General features: G+C 36.1%; 3 protein-coding genes across 6 annotated transcripts; 2 read left to right on the top strand and 1 right to left on the bottom strand.

The window, feature by feature from the left end:
* The first annotated feature begins 72 nt into the window (after positions 1-72).
* LOC101247864 (magnesium transporter MRS2-4) lies at positions 73-6624 on the top strand. The gene is made up of 4 exons (XM_004230423.5): positions 73-761; positions 3622-4067; positions 5041-5325; positions 6233-6624. The coding sequence occupies exons 1-4, from the start codon at positions 473-475 to the stop codon at positions 6509-6511; spliced, it is 1299 nt and encodes a 432-aa protein (XP_004230471.1). The 5' UTR covers positions 73-472; the 3' UTR covers positions 6512-6624.
* Positions 6625-7862: 1238 nt separating this feature from the next.
* On the top strand, positions 7863-16369 carry LOC112940095 (uncharacterized protein At4g06598-like). 2 transcript variants are annotated; one of them, XM_026027711.2, is made up of 5 exons: positions 7863-8270; positions 9969-10679; positions 11327-11402; positions 11507-11633; positions 15734-16369. In XM_026027711.2, exons 2-5 carry the CDS (start codon positions 9991-9993, stop codon positions 15937-15939), a joined length of 1098 nt encoding a protein of 365 aa, XP_025883496.1. In that variant the 5' UTR covers positions 7863-8270; positions 9969-9990; the 3' UTR covers positions 15940-16369. The 2 variants fall into 2 exon arrangements, with proteins under 2 accessions (XP_025883496.1, XP_069145354.1); XM_069289253.1 differs by lacking the exon at positions 15734-16369 and adding an exon at positions 14224-15642.
* A 314-nt stretch (positions 16370-16683) lies between these two features.
* Positions 16684-20128, bottom strand: LOC112940047 (COBRA-like protein 6). 3 transcript variants are annotated; one of them, XR_003243909.2, is made up of 6 exons: positions 18625-19690; positions 18395-18551; positions 17880-18151; positions 17699-17776; positions 16894-17053; positions 16684-16820 (listed from the first exon to the last, which is right to left on the bottom strand). XR_003243909.2 is itself a non-coding variant. In XM_069289245.1 (6 exons), the coding sequence occupies exons 1-6, from the start codon at positions 20008-20010 to the stop codon at positions 17493-17495; spliced, it is 1368 nt and encodes a 455-aa protein (XP_069145346.1). In that variant the 5' UTR covers positions 20011-20128; the 3' UTR covers positions 17329-17492. The 3 variants fall into 3 exon arrangements, 2 of the variants coding, with proteins under 2 accessions (XP_069145346.1, XP_025883491.2); XM_069289245.1 differs by lacking the exons at positions 16684-16820; positions 16894-17053 and adding exons at positions 19727-19806; positions 19890-20128 and having other exon boundaries at positions 17329-17776; positions 18625-19078; XM_026027706.2 differs by lacking the exons at positions 16684-16820; positions 16894-17053 and having other exon boundaries at positions 17329-17776.
* Between the last annotated feature and the right edge of the window lie 2692 nt (positions 20129-22820).

The following is a 22820-nucleotide window of genomic DNA, read 5'->3' as shown; positions in this document are numbered from 1 at the left end:
AATACAAGAAATTATTTGTAGTAAGGTAAGTGAATAAAACAATTAGAGAAAGGTCAACACCTTTTCTAAATGTGGGGACATATTATAAATAAAATAATAATATGAAGGAATAATAAATAAAATAGACGGAAATTGTGAACGATAACAATTACAGTTGGGTTCTTGTGTAACCCTCAATAACAAGAAGCTTCACGCCTGAAATTCTCACTCTCCCTTTTCGTTTTTTCCCCCAAAAAAGGGCTTTCAGTATATGGAAGATCTTGAAGAAGACGAAGAAGGCGAATCAGTGGAAGAAGAATCTGTTCCCTTCATTCGTTAAGAATAAGAATCAATTGGACATGGCCTAAATCGCCCAACCCCATAATTGTTTATCATTATCTATATCTTTTGTTTTGTGTAGCTACGGAAGAATCAAGAATCTAAAAGGGGGAGAGCGAGAGCTTTTAAGGGGTTTATTATTGAACTGGGTAAGATGGGGAAGAATCAATTCTCTATTCGCCGTAGGAAGAAAGGGATGCCGCCGTTGCCGACACCGCCAGTGGACAATGGGGAACCCCAGAATTCAATTTCGTTACCGGTGGGGACCGTTAAAGCGTCTAAGAAGAAGGTTGGTGGGGCGAGGCTTTGGATGAGATTCGATAGATGGGGTCAATCAGAGTTGAATGAGTGGGATAAGAACTCTATAATCAAGCGTGCTGGTATTCCTACTCGGGACTTGAGGATTCTTGGCCCCATTTTCTCTCACTCCTCCAGCATTCTTGGTAATTTAACTCCCTTGTATCTTTATGTATCAATAATGATAACAATAATTATGTTTTAATCCATAATTAAGTCGGGTCATTCTTTTGATTAGTAAAAATATTGTGATCTCCATTCCTTGCCTATCATGACATTTATATGAATCTTCAATATCCATATTGGTTAATTTAGACTTATTTAAGCATGTAATAGAAGAATTGGAGTGTCTGTCACGCTGCGGGTCTTGATGATCATTTGGTGCTCTGCTTTCATGCTTTATTCAAGGAGAGTGCCTTCTAAATCCATGACCATCTACTTGGTTTTCTATTACTATTAAAACTACTGTGTGTCAGCCCCAAACACTTGGGGTTGTATGAGTCCTTGGTTGTATTTGGATTCATTTAGGACCAATACTCAATAATAAGAAATTGATCTTTTAAGATGAGATAGATAGGGGTATCTCTCTACATATACTACTGACTGTTTGCTTAGTCTAATAAACGGAAAGTTAAACGGATGTCTAGACAATTCTGCTTTGCTTAGACCATAGTGTTGTGTGTTAAAGAAACAAGCTGCTTGTTGGTATCTTCTTTGCATCTTTAATTCATGTTTATGAAGCACCTATGTTAATCTAAATTCTTAAGCTGTCATTGAACTCGTTATGTTGTTTAGCATGCATTACAAACGAGGAAGTTCCTTTTGATATTCTTTGTTGTGTGATTCTGTTATCAAAACATTTAAGCAATATAATGTTCTGCCTTCTTTCTTTTCTTTTTTCATCGAGATTGCTGAAAGACGTTCCTTTCAAGTTTATTGTTTGAATGGGTCTCATTCTGCATTTCTGCTTCATATTGTTTCTTTAAACTTTCGTATGATTGGTGCTATTTGACCCATCACTTTTGTTTTTAGAAACACTTTGCTTCATCTTGCTTTCACTGACTGTCGCCCAGTGCTCTTAAAGGCGAGCCTCTCTTGCCAAAGGTGACGAGGCGACAAGGCTGCACCTATTTCCGGTGAGGCGTGGCGAGGTCAAAAAGGCGAGCCAAGGCGAGTAGTGACGTGGATTTGGCGATGCAATAGGCGTCGCCATTTTGATTTTCTTTTTTTTTAAAAGTCTGAAATAATTAAAAGCCAAATAAGGGTTTTTTTGGGATATTTTTCTGAACTTGATGTCGAGACGTCTCCTTCGCGAAACCTTGACTGGAATTAGAGTTCGCGACGACTGTTTTTAGTACTCTCTCAGTCCTTTTGTTTTTTTTAGTGTGAAGTCTGATTTCTGAAGAAGAACTGAAGCCACTGCCCACTGCCTACATTTTAAAAAAATAAAAATATTTGACTTATCCATACTCATTAACCTAAATCTCTTTATCTCGTCAGGATTATGTTTTTGAATTGAAATATTTGCTAATATATGTTATTTGCTATTGAGATTTTGGATATTTATATATGCAATTAAATATTTTTGGTATTAATTGACGCCGGATTCAAAAAGGCGAGCACTGACGTGGCGAGTCAGGCCCTTGTCGCCTCTCGCCATCCAAAACACTGTGTCGCCGTAACAATCCATTAATTATTACTGCAATGTGTAGCGTTCCTTTAGGGTAGCCTATTCATTTGAAGTAATCAATGAACGAACACCCCTATAAGACACTATAAATTCCTTATATCTGGATCCTCATGGAAAATTAATCTTCTCAATGACATGATTGAATATTTTGTTGGACTCTGAGGCTTCTTTACTAAAATGAGGGAGATCCACGTATTTAGCCTTCCTCCATCCTATGCAAAATTGGTAGTGCTTATGGTGGTTGGATGACTGGGTTTGAGATAGTTTGCAGGTTCAGTTTTTGGCATGTTGGTGGATTCCAATTTGAGATAGTGTATGTCCTCTTAGAAGAAACAATTTGAGGATGCGATACTTGTTTTAACAATCATATTTAAGGTTAACAATTTTACTATCCCAAACTTGAGGGGTAGACTTTTTGGTGTCTTCGTTAACCTGTTTAAAATATATTCAACTGCCAGTCCTTAGAGGGGTTTTACTCTATATTTTGCAACTCTTGTTCAATATCTAAACTGAAACTTGTATGGGCAGCTCTTATTCATTCATATATCCTAAGTATGTTAGAAAGAACTGTACCCATAAATTGCAAATTCAACACCAGCCAAAAAATAGTTGTAAATTTAGCCATTCAGAGAACCTGTTAATTGCTGATTAGCTCTGTGTTTGTCAGTGTGTAAAACTTACAGTGCACAATGAACTCACTACGATCGAGGTTCTTTCTGGTTTCTGCTAAATATTCATGTTGAAAGTTGTATTACGGATTGTCTTTGGTTTAATCTTTTTCCTCACTCTTATTTCCTCATTCAGGGGAAGAGGATCATTGATGTACTACATCTTGCTTATAATGAGTGCCTATGCAGTTTGAATTCATTTGATTGTGGTTCTTTTTGGTTTCTGGGAGTATCCTTTTTGAAACTGATTTTGATTCTTTTTTTCTGCATGACAAGTCAAACTAGGATTATAAATGGGACGGAAGGAGTAATATGTAACATGCGGGTGCTCCTCTATCCTGAATTCCTGATGCTCTAGCCTCTTGCTAGGAACTCAAATAATGGAACTGATTTATACATTTGTTATTCCTCTTTAGTTTGAACGTCTAGTTTTTGGAATCTTACCTGAACCTTCCTATATCGTTATCTCAACTGTTGGAAGCTTAATCGTTATCTCAACTGTTGGAGGCTTAAACATTTACGTTTAGCTTAGCTGTTGGGAGTTTTTTCTATAATACATGTGCATCTCCTACCATTTTCTTGTGCCTAAGAGAATACTTAAAAGAAAGAAATATGATTACTGAAAAACTTCTTTCTGTTAATCTTCAGCAAGGGAGAAGGCCATGGTTGTCAATTTGGAGTTTATAAGAGCCATAATTACAGCTGAAGAGGTTTTGTTGCTTGATCCTCTACGTCAAGAGGTTCTTCCATTTGTGGATCAACTGAGGCAACAACTTCCTCATAAAAGTCTTTTAAAAGTTAATGGTACTAGCACTGAACAAGATGACAATGAAGGACACTTTCCAAATGCTGGACACTGGTTACCTGTTCCAGAAGCTGTAGAAGGTCTGCAGGCTGAGCTACCATTTGAGTTTCAGGTGCTTGAAATTGCACTGGAGGTTGTTTGCACATTCTTAGACTCTAGTGTAGCGGATCTAGAGAGAGATGCTTACCCTGTTTTGGATGAACTGGCCATGAATGTTAGCACGAAGAATCTTGAGCAAGTGAGAAGTTTAAAAAGTAATCTTACCCGATTGCTTGCCAGAGTGCAGAAGGTATTCTTATCTGTTCCTTTTCCTGTTGCTATTGTTTCCCACCCGCCTGGACAGTTCATGGTTTGCTTTTGGAAATTTGTTTGACCAGGAAGAGAACTTATTTCACTTCTGGACATGTTATCATCATCTCGAATGCGGACTTACTACTAGGACACTTCTTACTCATTGTGTTATCCCTTATTGGGTAAACAACTATTGGAACAAATTTTGTATAGTTTAAACATCACGAGCAAGCCGTATTCATTTTTTGTTTGTTCAATAAAACCATATTCATTTTCAATAGCCCTTAAGTTAATCTTCTCAAGTCATGAGTTAAATTATAGTGTATTGTGACCCTTTGGGGTGGCCCAGTGGTTTGAGCTTCGGACTTCCATGTTGGAGGTCTCAAGTTCAAAACCCCTTGCCAGCGAAAGCAAGAGGTTTGCCTTCTAGGTCGAGCTCATCACACCAGGCTTGCCCTGGTGCGGGTTACCTCTCCTATGTGGTTTGCGAGCTATTGCATAGAAGCGGGGTTTTACACCCTGTGTGCATCCAAAGGATAGCGGCTACGGGTTCCCCTTGTCGTAAAAAAAAATAAAATAAATTATAGTGCATTGTGTTTGCCTCATGCTGGACCAGATTTGAGATGTGTACTGGGGAGAATGCTAGTTTTTCTAATGGTACACTAGACCTGTACAAAGTCGACTTTTTGTTGGTTTCTTTTTTCCCTTTGTCTGCGCATAGAGGATTTTCCCCATGATCACTTAGGCAGGATATGGTCTTTGTATTCTTCCTTCTGTTTTGTACAGTTAGGACGAGATTCAATGTGCCTTTCCAACTTTAATTCTCTTCTGTTTGAGTCAGAAATTGGAGGGTTTAATATTCAAATGAGCTACTTAGGGTAACTTAATTGTAGTATTCTCTTCCATGACACGTGTCTGTGGCCTGATTATTCTGTCTTATGCTGACAGTGGTAAAGATTTTCTTATGATAGGTTAGAGATGAAATAGAACACCTTTTAGATGACAATGAAGACATGGCACAGTTGTACTTGACTAGGAAATGGATTCAGAACCAGCAACCTGAGACTCTTTTGGGAACTATCGTTTCAAATAGCCCTGTTCCTGCTGCACCAAATCTTCGGAGACTTAATTCAGCTAGAAGCAGAAGTGGAAGTTTGGTGAGCAATCATTTTAATTACTATGATGTGGAAGATCTGGAGATGTTACTCGAGGCCTATTTCATGCAGTTGGAAGGCACTCGGAACAAGATATTATCTGTAAGTACATTCTTCTTAAGAAAAACTACTAATGAGGCATCTTATGTTGGTAATGGCAGACTTGCCACTCCTCTTTCCTGTTGACAGTTGTCATCCTTCCATTTTCCTCTTTAGTAATGAATGATAGACACACAATATTATGATATGATTATTCCTTGTAATGAAATGATTCTACTTTTAATACAGTTGCAAAGTTACACATATAAGAGAAAAATGAAACCAGGCGTTCATACTTTTAAGGAAACTCAGTTTTTGCCACTTCAACTAGGATTCCCTAATGATATAAATATTGATGCCAGTATCCTTATATAAAATGATGCCTTGTACCCTTAATGCCTCATTCTTTATAAAGAAAATGAGAAAAAAGTTGGGTTCTCCTCATTTCTCGGTCATAAGCCAAGTCTCCATAACCAATCACTTTGCAGCATATTCCGGTAACAGAGTAAGCTAATGAAAGCTTTCGAGACTGAAGAAAGAAAAGAATTCAAACAATAGCTGTATCTCTTTCTTACTTTTATGGTGCAATACGTTGCTATTCCAACTGCAGATATACAACTCTCAGTTAATCTAGAGCCTCCATTCCCCCCCTCCTTTTCTTTTGTTAGGTTTCTCTTGGGCAACTATTATAGTCGGATGAGATAATATGCAATGTCCTGTTCTCTCTGTCTCTCTCAATTTTTTTCTTGATTTGGAAGGAAGACTCTGCAAGTGAACAAAGAAGTAATCTAGTATCTACCAATTAGTAACACTATGAATTAAGTTCATGAACAATTTCTACACTCTCTTCTCAAGTATAAGTGCAACTTGAACTTTTTCATCTTACTTTCTGTAGTCCTTGTGTTAATTTGCTGTGATCTTTCCCATTTGATTCTGGATTCTTCAACCACCTGTTATTGTATATTTGCAGGTCCGTGAGTACATTGATGACACTGAAGACTACGTCAATATTCAACTGGACAATCAGCGTAATGAACTTATTCAGCTGCAGTTGACACTGACGATTGCATCATTTGCTGTAGCTGTGGAGACTCTGATAGCTGGTTGGTTTGGCATGAATATACCTTGTACCTTGTACCACACAGAGGGGTTATTTTGGCCCTTTGTATTATGCATGACAATAGGTTGTATAATGCTCTTCCTTGTTATTCTAGGATATGCTAGATGGAAGAAGTTGCTTGGATCATGAAATCCTCTATTGTGTCCAGGTTTACGAATTGTATTTTATACACATCAAACACCTAACTTAATTTTGCTCCAAGCGAGCCATACAATATACATTCACTCAAAAATGTTGTTATACTTGCCCCTTTGCAAAAGTATTTGAAATAAACTTATGCTAAGAGAAGTGAGCCATGAATACCCTTTGGGGAGACGAACTTGGAGGTCTTGCCAGTGAAAGCAAGGAACGCCTTCTGGTTTGATCTTGTTGCATTGGATTTGTACATTCAAAAAGTAACGGTTGCGGGTGTCTTTCGTGAATGAAGAAAGATATTTGATCCACAATTTTTCATTAAATGAGCAACCAGGCAAACTTTGAACTAATTGACATTGATACTTTTCTTAGTTTAACTTTCAACCCCTGAACTTAACCTCCAATAATTGTTGTGATTGCTTTTTTAAAAGGGATACACCCATAAATGGTCCAATACCTCACTGGCACTCAGAATTTACCCCTTTCACACTTTTTTCCAACTTACATTTTATAAAGTGTGCATTTTGTGATCCTGGCAAAATTATTGTCAAAGAATTTCTGAGCAAATTTTGACTAATATATGCAGTTCATTTATATATATAAACTAATATAGTATAAAAAAGACTTTTTACCTTGAGAGTGGAATGAGTGATACATATGGAGCATGCAAACAAAATTGAAATTCGAATATTAATATATGTCCTATAAAAAGGAGAGAAACTGTTATATATTTATATCTTAAACTGGAATATTTTGGGAATTTATTCATTGCCCAATTTAAAAATAAATTATAAAAATATACATATTTCATTAGTTAGTAAGAATAATTATTTTTTTACATTATAAAAAAGGCTTGTTATTGAGGACTATAATGTGGGACTGTCACAATGAGCTGTATGAATTCTGTCACATACCACTTGTTGGGCGACTTACTAATTATCAATATAGTACTACTAATGACCTATCCTCATATCATCGTAACAAATAATTGTCACAAATTTTAAGTACAAAAATTACATTTTACTTGAAAAAGAAAAAAAATGGAGTTGGAAAACCAGTGCCATATAAAATTGTCTTCCTAAAATAAACTTCAAAAAAATAAATAATGAAATTTTTTGATGAAATCGTTTATTATTTGTAAAATTTATTTTTATTAAAAAGAAAATACAAAATATGTACACTCATTTATTACTTATTAAATTGTGTGAATAATGAATTTAAATCTATAAGCAAAAGTAAAATATATATCGATATATATCTTAGAAGAAGATTTGTCAAGAAGAGAAGAAGAAAGAAGAGAAGATTCCAACAAGATATATAGAATATCATAACAAATAATTGTCACAAATTTTAAGTAAAAAAATTACATTTTACTTGAAAAAGAAAAAAAAAATGGAGTTGGAAAACCAGTGCCATATAAAATTGTTTTCCTAAAATAAACTTCAAAAAAATAAATAATGAAATTTTTTGATGAAACTGTTTATTATTTATAAAATTTATTTTTATTAAAAAAAAATACGAAATATGTACACTTATTTATTACTTATTAAATTGTGTGAATAATGAATTTAAATCTATAAGCAAAAGTAAAATATATATGGATATATATCTTAGAAGAAGATTTGTCAAGAAGAGAAGAAGAAAGAAGAGAAGATTCCAACAAGATATATAGAATATCGATATATATCTTAGAAGCGAAGAAATTTGATTGGATCTCTGAAATCACATTGCAATATCTTCATTATCAATCAAGGTGAGCATTTTTTCATCGGAAAAATTAAAATATCTTCCGAGTTTTGTTAATTACCTTCTTCTTTTTTGTTTCTAGTAATATGATTTGAAGTTGTTTGGTTGATTGTTATGAAAATATGAGCAGAAGTAGAGGAAGAAAAATTTGGATTGATTTTTTAATTTTTTTTTGTCGCGTTCCTGTTTTGGAGTGAGTAATTGGATTTATTTGTCTTAGGTATGAAAAATTGATCGAACCTAGCGAGACTATTGTATGAGATTTGTGGAAGAGTTTTTTTTTTCTTTTATGTTTCTGATTTTATAATTTTCTTTTGATTTAATGGGAGAAAGGATAAAGAAAGATTCAATATATACTAATTGTACCCAGTTACACTTTAGAAGTTTACATAACGTAAGCGTCCGTTAATGTTACTTATATGAAAAAAATATATGGAAAACAAGTTTTGATTTTCACTCGTTAGAGATTTGATGATCAATTTGGGAATTAAGGTTGGCTAATTGTGGTATAGTCTGTTTGTAGAGGAAGATTTTTGCTAGAAGTGTCTGCAGAGATATTGCGGTCACGGTTTCTAGCCTTTTGATTGTTCAAATTGATGTAAAACTCAGGAAAAGTATAGCTGTGTGTTAAAGCACAAGGAAACAATTTTGTTCCTTTTGATGCTATTTTTTTTCGCTGATAATATTATTGTGGTTCCTAATATGTGGTGCTAGTTGTTGGGTGTGTCTATGGGGGAGGTCCAAGGTCTTTGTCTCATTTCCTGCATAAAATCACTTTGCGGATTGGATAGCCTAAATTTGAATGCATCAAATTGCTTTTAGTTAAAGAACTGCAGGAAACATAATGATCCTGGACAGTTTTTGGATTCTCTCACACTCCATGATCCGCACATCACATACCCAGTGTAATCCCACAAGTAGGGTCTACAAGTAGGTCTGGGAGGGTAGTGGTGTGTACGCAGGCCTGCCTTTACCTTTGGAGGTAGAGAGCGTGTGTCCAATGGACCCTCAGCTCAAGTAAAAGCAAATCAAAGCAATTCAAAAACCACACATCACATCCTCCTCCTTTAAAAACATAAAAAATTAAAAACAAAGAGTGATGCAAGAAAGAGCTTCCTCCCTGGATGATTATAAAATAAAAATAACAAAGAGCTTCCTCCCTGGAGCATTCCTGTATATTTTTGGAGCCCATCACTATTCGCAATCCCCAATGAGAAAGAGAAAGAAGCCTTTCTTCCCCTTCGTCGCATTCTTGGTGATAAGTGTGCTCCTTCTTCGCTTTCATTTGAAATTCATGGATGATGCAAATTGATAAATCTGGCCAGATGAACAGGGCTGATACCTGCAAGAGTAACAGGGAAAATTCCCTGTATACCCAAAATATTTACCTGGTACTTTAGGCAGGCGGGATTTTCCAGCAAGATCATAGTTTCTTTTACTTTGATTTTATCCCACTGTTGGGGACTGTTATTATTGGTCATAATTCATATAGTTAATATGTTCAGAATGTCTTCATTGCCTTTTATTGCGTCATCTCCCTTTAGTTTTATGTTTGAATTCAGACTCGTATTGATTGGAGTAGAAAGTGTTGGGATTTGGTCATGATACTTAGCTTGCTAAATAATGAGATCATGTTTATCAAGGGCTATTATATTTTTGAAGGTTTACTTATCCCACTGGTACATATCTTTTTTTTTCCTTATAGGACCATCTTGTGTGCTAGAAATATGATGTACAATGGGAAGAGCTCTTTACTTCCACCTAAAAGCCCCTTTCCTAGTATGGCCCCATCATATGTCGATTATGTCCCTAGTTCTGCTTTCAACCAAAAGGGCATTCAGAAACCCAGAGAAGGAAATTCACACCATCAGCGTACTTCCTCTGAAAGCTGTATTATAGAGGAGCAACCGTCTTGGTTGGATGATCTTCTTAATGAGCCAGAAACTCCTGTGCGCAGAGGCAGCCATCGACGTTCATCTAGTGACTCCTTTGCATATTTTGATTCTGTTAACGCTGCAAACTTGGATTACACAGCTCAAGTTGATAACAAGTTCAGAAATATGCCTCCTATCCCTTCCTGGGGGTCTCAAGACTTCGATTATTACAAAGATGCTCGACAAGCTGCTTCTTTTGTCGACCAAAACTCCTCAATCCGACGCAAGAATAGGGAAAATGATGTATCTTCAACTACAGTATCACATCTCCGCAGCCTTTCCTCTCCTGGGGAAGATCTCCGTATTCAGAGGTCTGGATCACCATGCCTCCTACAAGACGGAGAGAGGCCTAGATCTGCAGGAAGTGACAAGCAAGATGTAGCAGAATCTGGCCCTCCTTATCCAAAAGGGTCTGCAGAAAAAAAAGATTCTTCTCAGAGTAAGAGTTCTTCATCAGAAACTGACACAAAACGCGCGAAACAGTAAGTTCAAAGCACTCTGCTACCACCCAACCTTTTCTTAAAAGAAACTTTGGGAAGGCAGAAGGGAATATGTTTGTTAATTTGATATTTGCTTGTCAACTTAGTTCAAGATAACTGTACTATTTGATCAGAAAATTTTCTTTTTGTGGATAACCGAGATATTCCTGAGAATTGTAGCGTATGGTTTGAAACTTGATGGATAATGGGCGTGTGGCACTCTCTACCCTTCCCCACTTGAATACCCAATTTTGTCCGCGGATGGGTCCCATGATGGCCTTTTTTTATTTCATTTATGTTCCAAGTCCATCAGTAAATCGTTTACGGTGGGTGCCTGGGTGGGTAAACTGGAGGAGATCCATGTGGTTAGACTAACTGGCCGAGAAGGTTAGCAAGGTTCCTTCTATGGCGAAGTAAGAGATCTTTTACTATAGTGGGTCTTAGCCTTTTATCATCTTAACACGTATAGTGGCTTTATCTAAGTTGAAATGGAGCCTTTCTTATTTAGCCTTAAATCCAGTCAAGATTCAAACTGCCCTTTGTATTAATGTATCTTAGTATCTCTCAAAATGTTATTTTAGCATTTTATGTGGAAGTGCCCCCCCTCCAAATATGAATTTTATTAACATAAAATGTGTCATAATATACAGGCAATTTGCTCAGCGGTCACGTGTCAGAAAGCTTCAATATATAGCGGAATTGGAAAGAAATGTACAAGCTCTGCAGGCATGTATCAGTTGAATCTTTGAAATACATACACTGGTTCCTGGACATGAAATGGATGTTCCATTTTGGTAACTTGTTAATTTGATTAGTTGTTGTGATTTCAGGCTGAAGGTTCTGAAGTTTCTGCTGAGCTTGAATTCCTTAACCAGCAGAATCTTATCCTCAGCATGGAGAATAAAGCCCTAAAGCAGCGCTTAGAAAATTTAGCTCAGGAACAGCTCATAAAGTATTGTAAGTTTCTTTATCTGTTATACTGAATTATTCTACTTGTTTCTAGTGCTTGTAGTCGTGGACTATTTTGACAAAGTTGATTATGCAGCAGGTCTTGTGAGTCCAAACCTTACATAGCGAGGAATTAGATTTATCTGAAATAAGGATTATATAATTGATTTTTCATGGTGAAATAAACAACTGAAAGTGAGTGAGTATTGGTTCAAGTGAGCTGGGAAAGTGGACACTGTTTTCCTGAAACTAAAACAAAATTTTTTGAGTACAATTCGATTAACAAAATAGCGGTCTCGAGGGAAAATGGGGACAATTACTGGTCATCCCATATACATCAATTCTTGGTAAGAAGATGGAATGATCTGGTTGTAGTCAAGTATTGTGGCCTATCGGTGAATGAAAACCATGGAAAACCAGGGTGAAATTCCAGCAGAGACAAAGTTCTTGGTGATTTCGTCGGTACTTAAACTGGTGGGAGGTAGCAAGCACCCGATGAAATAAGGAAGGTGTGTGCGGCAGGTGGCCCAGACACTGTGACTTCTTAGAAATGAAATGATCTTGCTGATAATCTTAAAGCTTTTTGATCCAATAAATATGAGAAAAAATGCCTAATCTTCCAGATGTTTGGAAAACTAGAATTGTCTTCCCTGGTACCCCGTTCTACTATAATTATTTGAAATGTTTTATATCACTTCAAAAGGCATAAAAGTACTCTTCACTATTAAGGTTGTCTTAGTCTCTTAGCACTGAAATAAAATTGTATTTGTTAGTCTAAATGATGCTGCTTGCTGCGACTTGATCCCTTATGATCTCCTTTTCAAGATGGACTATCTAATACGTGAATTCTTATGATCTCCTTTTTAGATGGACAATTTAACTAAGGTGAAAGTTTCTTTGGGGGGTGGTGGGTGGTGGTGGTGAGTAGTAGTACTCTTTTTTATGCATTTGGATGACCTTAATGTGAACAGGTCCATATTTTCTGCTTCAAGCGTTCAAATTTGCTTACCTTTCAAAATTAACTCTAGGGGTGGAATTATTATTTACCTCTGGAGCAATGGTAGCATACATACAGATTAATATGAATGATTGGATGACTTTTGTGGAGCATGATTTTGTTGTTTAGCTGATTTTTGTCGCATCTCTCTTTTGCGCTTTTTTGGTAAAACGGAAAGTTACTTTGGCAAATAAAGAAAGAGAAACAATGTGGTCGAATTTGCAACTACAGAATTGCTAAATAATTGATCTATTTTTCAAGGCCCACTTTCTTTGCTTGATTCTAAGACTTGGAGTAAACTGCCTTAGTTGAATTTAACTATTTTGAACATGGGAAATGTTCTGTTTCTTTGTTTTTTTTTCTTTTGAGAAGGTAACATTTTTTGTATAACTATTTGCTGCATAAAAAATACAGGTATCCGTACTTACAAGGAAATATAGGAAGATGTACTAAGCTATAATTTACTTACAGAGATCCTAGAACATCAATAAAATATTCCATGTCTTCCATATATTCATGTTTACACCAACAATAGAAAAGGCTAGGCAATAAATCTTCAGTTTCTGATAGAGCTGTGATTGTCTTCAAAACAACTTTGATTTCTCTCTTTCCAGACTGTCCACCAAATGCAGGCCAGGATAAACTTCCATCTTTCTTTCTGTTCTGACTGAAAGCTATATTTGTTCCAGCTCTCCAGCACTTCAAGTGTATCTCTTGGCATCACCCACATGATCCCTTTTAAATTAAGGAAAATCCTCCAAAGTTGTCCAGTTAACTTGCAGTGTAAAAAAAGATGGTTGATTGGCTCTGATTCTTCTCCTCACATATAACATTTAGAGCACAAGTGGAAACCCCTTTTCTAAAGTCCTTCATAAGATAGGACTGCTTTCATGGCCACGAGCCAAATGAAACAAGCCACTTTATAAGGAATTTGGACTTCCCAAATTAGTTTCCATGGCCAACAATCAATCTGGTTGTTAGAATGGTTGAATTCTTTGTAGGCTGACTTGACTGAAAATCTCCCTTGTTTATCCACTTGCCATGTAAGATTGTCTTCCTGAGAGGAGGGGCCTTTGAATAGATTGAGAGCGTTGTAGAATTTTTCCAAGTTATCTATTTCCCAATTGTTAAGGTGTCTTCTGAAGCTTAGATTCCAACCATGAGAAACCTAGACTTCTCCCATTATGGCATCTTGTTGTTGATTCAGGCTGAAGATAATTGGGAAAAGTTGCTTTAGTGGATGTTGACCTAACCAGTTGTCTAACCAGAAAGATGTTTTCATACCATTACCCACTTGATGACTGCACTTACTCCTGAATTTTGCCCCCAAATTTCTGATAGACCTCCATAGACAGACTCTATAAGGTGTAGACACATGTAGTGGACTGACTTTGTTGTCCATTCGACCATTCCCCGTCCATTTCATACTTTTGACTGATTAACTTTTTCCAAAGAGATTGTTCATTTGAGGCGTACCTCCATAACCATTTCATCAATAGACTATGGTTCTGTGTTATCAGGTTCTTGATTCCCATACCACCATACTTTTTGCCGGTGATCACTGACTTCCATTTGACCAAATGTATTTTCCTGGTATCGCAGTTGCCTTGTCAGAGGAAGTTTCTTCTGAGAGCATCTAATCCACCATGTTCGTTGGAACACGAAAAATGGGCATCATGTTAGTTGGTAATGCATCCAGCACACTGTTAAATGTTAATCAAGATTAATCTACCCTCCAAGGATAAGTATTGACTCTTCCAGTTAGTCAACTTTTTCTCTCACTTCTCTACGACTCCATTCCGGATATTTTTGGAATTGCTTTTGGCACCAAGGGGCATTTTAAGATAAGTGGTTGGCAGAACACTGGTTCCTCCCAGAATATTAGCCAAGTTGTGAATGTCAGGGACCTCGTAAACGGGATATAGGAAACTCTTGTTCTAGTTAATGTGGAGCCCAGATATAGCCTCAAAAAAGAATGAAAATCACCCTCAAAAATTTAATTTGTCCTCGGTTAGCTCTGCAGAAAACCAAAGTATCATCAGCGTATTGTAAATGAGCAATTTCAAGGTTATTGCCGGCCCTTGAATCTACTCTAAAGCCTGTTATCCAGCTATTTGATTGGGCGGTTTTCATCATATCATTTAAACTCTCCATGGCAATGATGAATAAAAAAGGGGACAATGGGTCCCCTTGCCTTAGTCGTCTCTGAGAAGAGAAGAATCCAGTAGGTGAGCCATTAAATAGGATTGAGAACTTGATGGTGCTGATGCAATAGCATATCCAATTGGCCCATTTTTCTCCAAACCCCATTTTCATCATACTCCTGAATAGGAAAATCCAGTTCATGTGGTCAAAAGCCTTTTGTATATCTAGTTTGCAAAGGATACCAGGTTCTTCGTTTCTAATTCTTGAGTCAACACATTCATTGGCTATAAGAATGGCATCCATGATTTGTCTCCCTTATATAAAGGCCATTTGTTACTCATCCACCAGCTTGTGCATCACTTTTTTGAGTCTCTCAGTCAACAATTTTGAGATGATCTTGTAGATGCTGCCTATAAGACTAATAGGCCTGAAATCTTTCAATTCATTAGCTCCCACCTTCTTGGGGAGCAACGCAACATATGTAGCATTGAAGCTTCTTTCAAATATGTCTCTTTCATGGAAGTTTTGAATAGTAGCAATGACCTCAGTGTTCACTACTTCCCAACAGTGTTTGAAAAAGGCCATTGTGAAACCATCTGGGCCAGGTACTTTATCACCAGCACACGCTTGGACACTGGACCATATCTCTTGCTCTTCAAATGGACTTTGTAGCATCAGATTATCTTCTGTGGAGATGGTGGGACAAACTCTCATGTTATTATGGGGTCTCCAATCTTCTGTCTCTGCATAAAGGTTCTGATAAAAAGAGATGATCTCCTTTTTTATATCAGCCGGATTCCTTATGGATTCACCATCAATTTCTAGCAAGTCAACATTGTTGTATCTTCTGCGTGCATTAGCTGTTTTGTCAGATAGGTGGTGTTTCGGAGAAGTTGAACGTATATATAGCTAGTCGTTTATTTTAATTTGTTTCATTGAAATCTGCAACTAATAAATTTATATGCAGTGGAACATGAAGTTCTGGAAAGAGAAAGAGGAAGATTACGAGCATTGTATCAGCAACAACATCAACAGCCACAGCCACAGCAACAGAAGCCATCTCACAGCCATCGTCGCAGCACTAGTAGGGATCTCGATCAACAATTTGCAAACCTCACTCTGAAACAAAAAGAGGCTGAGCTTGATGCTGTTTCAGGACAACTCCACATTTGACCGTAAGTGTAGCTATGCCTTTAATCATGTCTTACTGACTGTCCCTCAGTTGACTTTGCCATGGAGTGACAAAAGTTCACTATTTCCATTGTGCGATATCAAGAAGAGAGGTCTTGCTTCCCGTGTGCTCACCTCCAACGGGTTTGTCTCCTTCTGTCTAAATTGATTCTAGTTCTTGTTACAAAACATGTGTCTTTTACATCAAGATTTGTTAAGCTTTTAAGTGCACCTGGTGGTCAATGCTTAAGAAAAGCATTTGTCGCAGTTGACTCACCTGAGGTGGTTAAATCCAGCATGATGTCTCATGTCTTTGTATGTTCGGAATGTTTAAATTCATCAGTGTAACATTTTCCAGCTTCTGATTTCCCTCTAATTTCATCTTCATGAACCATGTAATGTAAGTATTGATGGAGGAGCTCTTTTCTGCTTATTCCTTGTTTCTTCTTAGTGCAATAAAAACATTCTTATGGATATTAAGTTAGGCCTAGCAAACCCTATCCCCATACTACCTAATATGTGACATTTCATGTAAGTATTGCATTTTAATTAAAATCATATGGGTTTTGCATTCTAGTAGAGGGATTAATCCACCATTCAATTCAATACATACACAAGAATAAAAGGATAAAATATGGGTTATATTCCTATTGCTGTAAATCCTCGAACTAACTAGAAAAAAAACAAAATTTCAATCTTTGAATCCATACAAATAAATCATTCAATTCTCTTTCCTTTTCCCTTATCAGCAACATTCTTGTTCTCCAAGAAACAAATTCTCCTGTTGACTGCTGCAAGCTTTGATTCAACTAGCGTCGGGAGATCTTTGTCTTCTTGCTTGTGTTTCTTTTCGGGTTTCAAATTTTGAGAGTAGATATCAAGAACTTCCTTACAGGCATTCAAATTGTCAGGCCAAGTTTGCAATTCCCTATTAGGACCAGTAATAACCGTACAAACCTTGATATCGCAGAGAGTTGCAAGCTCCATTGATTTCCTCTTTATGCATTCTTTCCTCACTTGATAAGATTTGGAATTGTTTGTTTTCTTCTTCCTTTGATCTTCTTCTCCCTTCTTGCTTTGGTCTTCGTCTGCCATAGCCTTGATTCGATGTAGAGTCCTGAGAAGAATGAATATATATGTATATATACGTGTTCTGGGGGAAATTATAATTAGTATTCCTAATTTGAATAGGAAAGAAAATCAAATGCTTTTAGGAGGTTTGGTCAAAAATATGCAAAAAGTTTTGGTATGCAAGTGAAAGAAATAATAATATAGAAAAATAGAGTAATTGTAACTTTCCAAGTTTACTAACAGATGGGTCAGATCGTCTATGTCATGCTTAGTGGAATGTGTTTGTCTTTTTTTGAAACCTACCAAGTATAACCATCCAAATACAACTTAACAAATTGGATTTATTTGAAATATTGGTGTACAACTGTATTAAGTAAAATATTGAATGAGAGAGTCCTTTTAAGATTTGGTAAGACAATCTTGTGAAAATATCATACTTGCATCTATACTTCGAAGACCTCTTGTGAGAAACTATTAACACTTCATTAAAATATTGTTAATATCAAACAAAAGGAGAAAACAATGATGATAAGTATTGGAGGAGCCAAAAATTGACTAATATTTGGAAGCATTGGATATTTATCAGGTGAAGGCAAAACACACTCATAACCATTGAATGAAATCTTTCTTGGAAACATCCATCCTTCATTAAATGTGAAAATCCCTGCATCTTTATGCAGTAACAACTCACTTTGCACAACCCCACTCCTTCCTGCTTGTAGCAACATGTCATTGTAATACTTAATCCCATAAAACATCCCTGTGTCGTCTGCACCCAAAAAAAAAAGAAAAAAAGAATCGATTTAGAAGATTCATATAGCCGACTCCAGCTGAGTTTGTGTTGTGAAAGAAATGAATTGGGTATAACTTACTTATATCACCATACTGATCAAGGGGCTTGTAGTCGAAGCTGAAAACCTGCGTTATGCTTCTCAAATTTGGGTGCAGGACCACCAAGTTCCACTGGCTGTAGTTTCTAACTAGGTTTAAGTTTCTAATAGTCATCTTCACCCTCCAATATTCTCTATAACTCTGCTTTACATGCCAATGCACCTGAATTGGGCACATGTGACGTGTACACTCTAGTATTGGCGTTGGCAGTTCGTTATGGCCTAGTTGTAAAACTGGTGGCACCTCACCGCGCCTGTAGTTCCAGACACAAGACATGTTAGATGAACAAGATATAACAATCTAGTTTAATATGACTTGTTACTCGGACAGATGTTTTGGTGGAAACAAAAACCAGAGGCGGAGTCAGGATTTCAACCTTAGGATTCTAGGAAACAACCTCAATTGCTAACATATTATATACTATTACCTCCGATCTGCCTGGAACTAGTTGACTAAATAATGTACAAACACTGAGGCTAAAGAGTAAGATATTTACTTCACACATTGAGCTGCACCGCGCTGTCCCTGACAACCACAACTGCATACGGAGCAGGGCACAATTGTTTCGCTGTAGAAAGCAGACAAGGAAACACAACATGCTGGAGAAGATGATGCTCTAAACTGGGAGTAAGAACAAATCACGTCCCACGTAGCTGCAACCATTACAAAAAATTGAAAGTTACAGAATGATCATCCTATAGGATGAGTAGGAGCTATTTTACTTACCAACAGCTTGAGTCTGTCGCCGTCCTTGATCCTCATGGAACTTGGTTGGAGGGACTTTCACGGCAACACCACACGTATATCCAGGAATCCCAAGTGTGAAGTTTTCAGGCATACGAGGCCCGGATCCATCATTTGATGCACTTGCAATGATCATCTCAAAAGAAGAGACATATTTTTCAGGGTCCTGAGTCAAGGATGTCAACACTCCTCCCTTGCAGCAATTTGCGACCTGCTTATTATACGGAGCTCCAGGAAGGAGATCAAGAATCACAGGCTCTTTCAGACAACAATGTGGCAGGGTGTCTCCTTTGATTGCAGAACAATCACCTTGTTCTGTAGTTTCAGCACCCCACATTTGCCATATTACTTCCTTACCATGCCAATCCCAGCTCAACTTCCAACCAGGTTGCTCTACGTGGCGGAAAAGTTGATAGTTGAAGATGGAAACTCTAATCTGAGATAGACATACAGAACGATATGATACATAAAAGTGGAAGATAATTTTCTTATAACAAAGATTCTGTCTGGTCAATGAACAGCTTCCATCAATGAATGCTGCTAACATTTTAGGAGAATATACTTCGATAATCAATTGTATTTGTATAACATCTGGAAATAGTACTTTCTTTGGATTAAAAATAGCATCTGGAAATAACCATACTTGTACTAGGTCAAATTTTACCAAACAAGAACTTATAAAAAACATCAAATTTAACAGCTACGAACTCACTATTTTTTCATCTCAAGTTATTTTTTAAAATTCAATTATTTTACAATCCCTTTTTGATCAGCAAAAGTTTTCAAAAAAAAAAAATAGAACCCGCATCTACCCAAAATCACACAACCACCACCATTACTATAATAACAGTAAAAAAATGATAACAATCAGAAATGATGACAAAAAACACAGCACAGTGGATAATGATCCAGGCCCTCTACCACATCATAAACAATACTTATCCTAATATAATGAACAATTCAGAGGACTGTGAAGTCGTCTTATCATGCTACTGACTCTGAATCGGATTGTTAACCTTGTATTTTTTATTAATTTTCTGTTATACTATTGTTTGTTTTAATTGTAACGAAAAGGAAAACTTACGTGATGATTATTCTCAGTGCTAGTAGTCACATCCCATCGGATAGTAATATTACCCATTGGGTCCATTGGATCATAGCCATCTGCATCATAACTAAAATTAATCATCACAAAATCTCAAACACAAAAAAAATTATATAAGAAAAAAAAACAGAAAAATACTCACAAACAACTGGATAAATAAGAAATATGAGGTCTAACACTAAGATTAGACCAAAATTAGCCATTGATCTTTGATTATTTTTTGAAAATAAATAAATAAATGAATTCGGTGGTGATTTATACATTCATAAAACTCAAAGATTTTGTTAGAACTGCCAAAATGAGAGAGGAAGATAATACACTGGATTTAGTAATAAATAAAATGAGAATGAATTTAAGGAGATGGTTTTTATTTGTTCAAAAAATAATTAAGACTATATGACTTAGTACTAAGAATGCGTATCTATAGGGTGACGTTTGAATATTATGTTACGAATTAATCTCTAATTGTACAAAATAGGTTACTGCTTTCCATTTTTGTGTCATTTATCATATTCATAATATGTGACAAATGATAATTGGTTTAACGAGATGAATGATTATAGTATATGGATTGTTACGTGAGAATCATATATTTATAGATTCATAATTTAAGGATTTTTATGTATTTACGTAGGAATACAGTGAGATTTAAACCCTTTATATCAGGGTGAAAATGTGGACAACTCTCCAACAAAGCTACGTACACCTCACATGTCTTTTAAACTATTTAAGTAATGTTATAAAATTCCAGTCTGTAACAAAGCAAACTTTCCAGAATAATCTATTTTATATCATAATCAAATGAAAGCTCACGTAGCTATTTTCGTACTTCATTTCTTCAAATGGAAGTATATGGAAATGCAAAACTACAAACTTACAGAATGCGTAGGTGTTTATTTGGGGACAATAGCAGTTTGGTACCTCAATTATTGGTAAATTTTAATTTTTAGCCTTGTTAAACCTAAAAAAGCACATCTAATTATCAATTAACTGAAATTTGTGTCTTTGTTAGACTTCTTTGAACTATATTATTGTTTAATATGGAGTAACAACATAAGTTTAACAAAAAGATTTAAACCTCTCAATCTTTTTTTTTTTAAGGAAAAGATAATAGATTATCTCCGGAAGGAATTAACACCTAAGGAGATACACATGAGTTTAATATGAAATTTTTTTCCTATCTCTGCATTTATTTTCTCTCAAATAAAAAATCAAAGTGTCGATCGACTGAGTCTGTGTGACTTGTTGCTGTTCTTAAGTTCGTTGAAGTTAAAGAAGTTTGAGGTACCCCTATTTCTTTAACAGGATTAATCCGTTTTTCTTGGGAGAAATTAATCCATAACCTTGGGTACAGTGAGGGGATTAAATTTTTTAATGACACACAGTAGTTTCTGTGGACTCGAATTAATTCTTGTATTTTATATTTTTTCTGCTTCATCTTATTTCTGTTTCTGTTTATTAACCTTATAAATACAGGTTATTGTAAGAATAACATTATCGAGTACACCAAGTTGTTTCATTTTCACCTCAACCCAATTCATGCTGCAAAAAGAAATTGAGCAAGGCAATGCATATAGATCACAAACCTCTTTTCCCAAAAATTTTCCCAAAAAATATTATGATTTTCAAAAACATCAGAGTTATCAATGGTCCTAAAAGCAAATACTCACCTGGTTGCCAACCATATATATCATGATGTCATATGCTGCATAAGCAGCCGAGAGAAACTCATGAAGATCTGCATGCATTTACAAGTCATTTTGTATGTTGATAGTCTGTCTCTCTAACTCCTTCCATCATCTTCCCTACACCCAAAACCTCCCAGCAACCAAATATGAAATCCCTCCCATTTCAATTCCCACACCCCATCATGTGGATTTATTTGCACTTCCTCTCTACTTCCATGGATCACCCCATTAATGTACTTACTTTTTACTTCATCTATAGTCCTTGTGTTAATTTGCTGTGATCCTTCCCATTTGATTCTGGATTCTTCAACCACCTGTTATTGTATATTTGCAGGTCCGTGAGTACATTGATGACACTGAAGACTACGTCAATATTCAACTGGACAATCAGCGTAATGAACTTATTCAGCTGCAGTTGACACTGACGATTGCATCATTTGCTGTAGCTGTGGAGACACTGATAGCTGGTTGGTTTGGCATGAATATACCTTGTACCTTGTACCACACAGAGGGGTTATTTTGGCCCTTTGTATTATGCATGACAATAGGTTGTATAATGCTCTTCCTTGTTATTCTAGGATATGCTAGATGGAAGAAGTTGCTTGGATCATGAAATCCTCTATTGTGTCCAGGTTTACGAATTGTATTTTATACACATCAAACACCTAACTTAATTTTGCTCCAAGCGAGCCATACAATATACATTCACTCAAAAATGTTGTTATACTTGCCCCTTTGCAAAAGTATTTGAAATAAACTTATGCTAAGAGAAGTGAGCCATGAATGAATATCCTTTGGGGAGACGAACTTGGAGGTCTAGCCAGTGAAAGCAAGGAACGCCTTCTGGTTTGATCTTGTTGCATTGGGTTTGTACCTTTCATGCGTGGTTTTGTGAGCTATTGAATGACCCTATGCACATCCAAAAAGTAACGGTTACAGATGTCCTTTGTGATTAAAAAAAAATAAGTGAATAAAGAAAGATATTTGATCCACAATTTTTTATTAAATGAGCAACCAGGCAAACTTGATGAACTAATTGACATTGATACTTTTCTTATTTTTAACTTTCAACCCTTGAACTTAACCTCCAATAATTGCTGTGATTGCTTTTTCAAAAGGGGTACACCCATAAATGGTCCAATACCTCACTGGCACTCAGAATTCACCCCTTTCGCACTTTTTTCCAACTTACATTTTTATAAAATGTGCATTTTGTGCTCCTGGCAAAATTATTATCAAAGAATTTCTGAGCAAATTTTAACTAATATATGCAATTCATTTATATATATAAATTAATATAGTATAAAAAAGACTTTTTACCTTGAGAGTGGAATGAGTGATACATATGGAGCACACAAACAAAATTAAAATTCGAATATTAATAT

This window comes from Solanum lycopersicum, chromosome 1 (genome assembly GCF_036512215.1).
Source record: "Solanum lycopersicum chromosome 1, SLM_r2.1".
NCBI lineage: Eukaryota > Viridiplantae > Streptophyta > Magnoliopsida > Solanales > Solanaceae > Solanum > Solanum lycopersicum.
The sequence above is the reverse complement of the archived record's forward strand: the minus strand, read 5'-3'. Positions and strand labels throughout refer to the sequence as shown.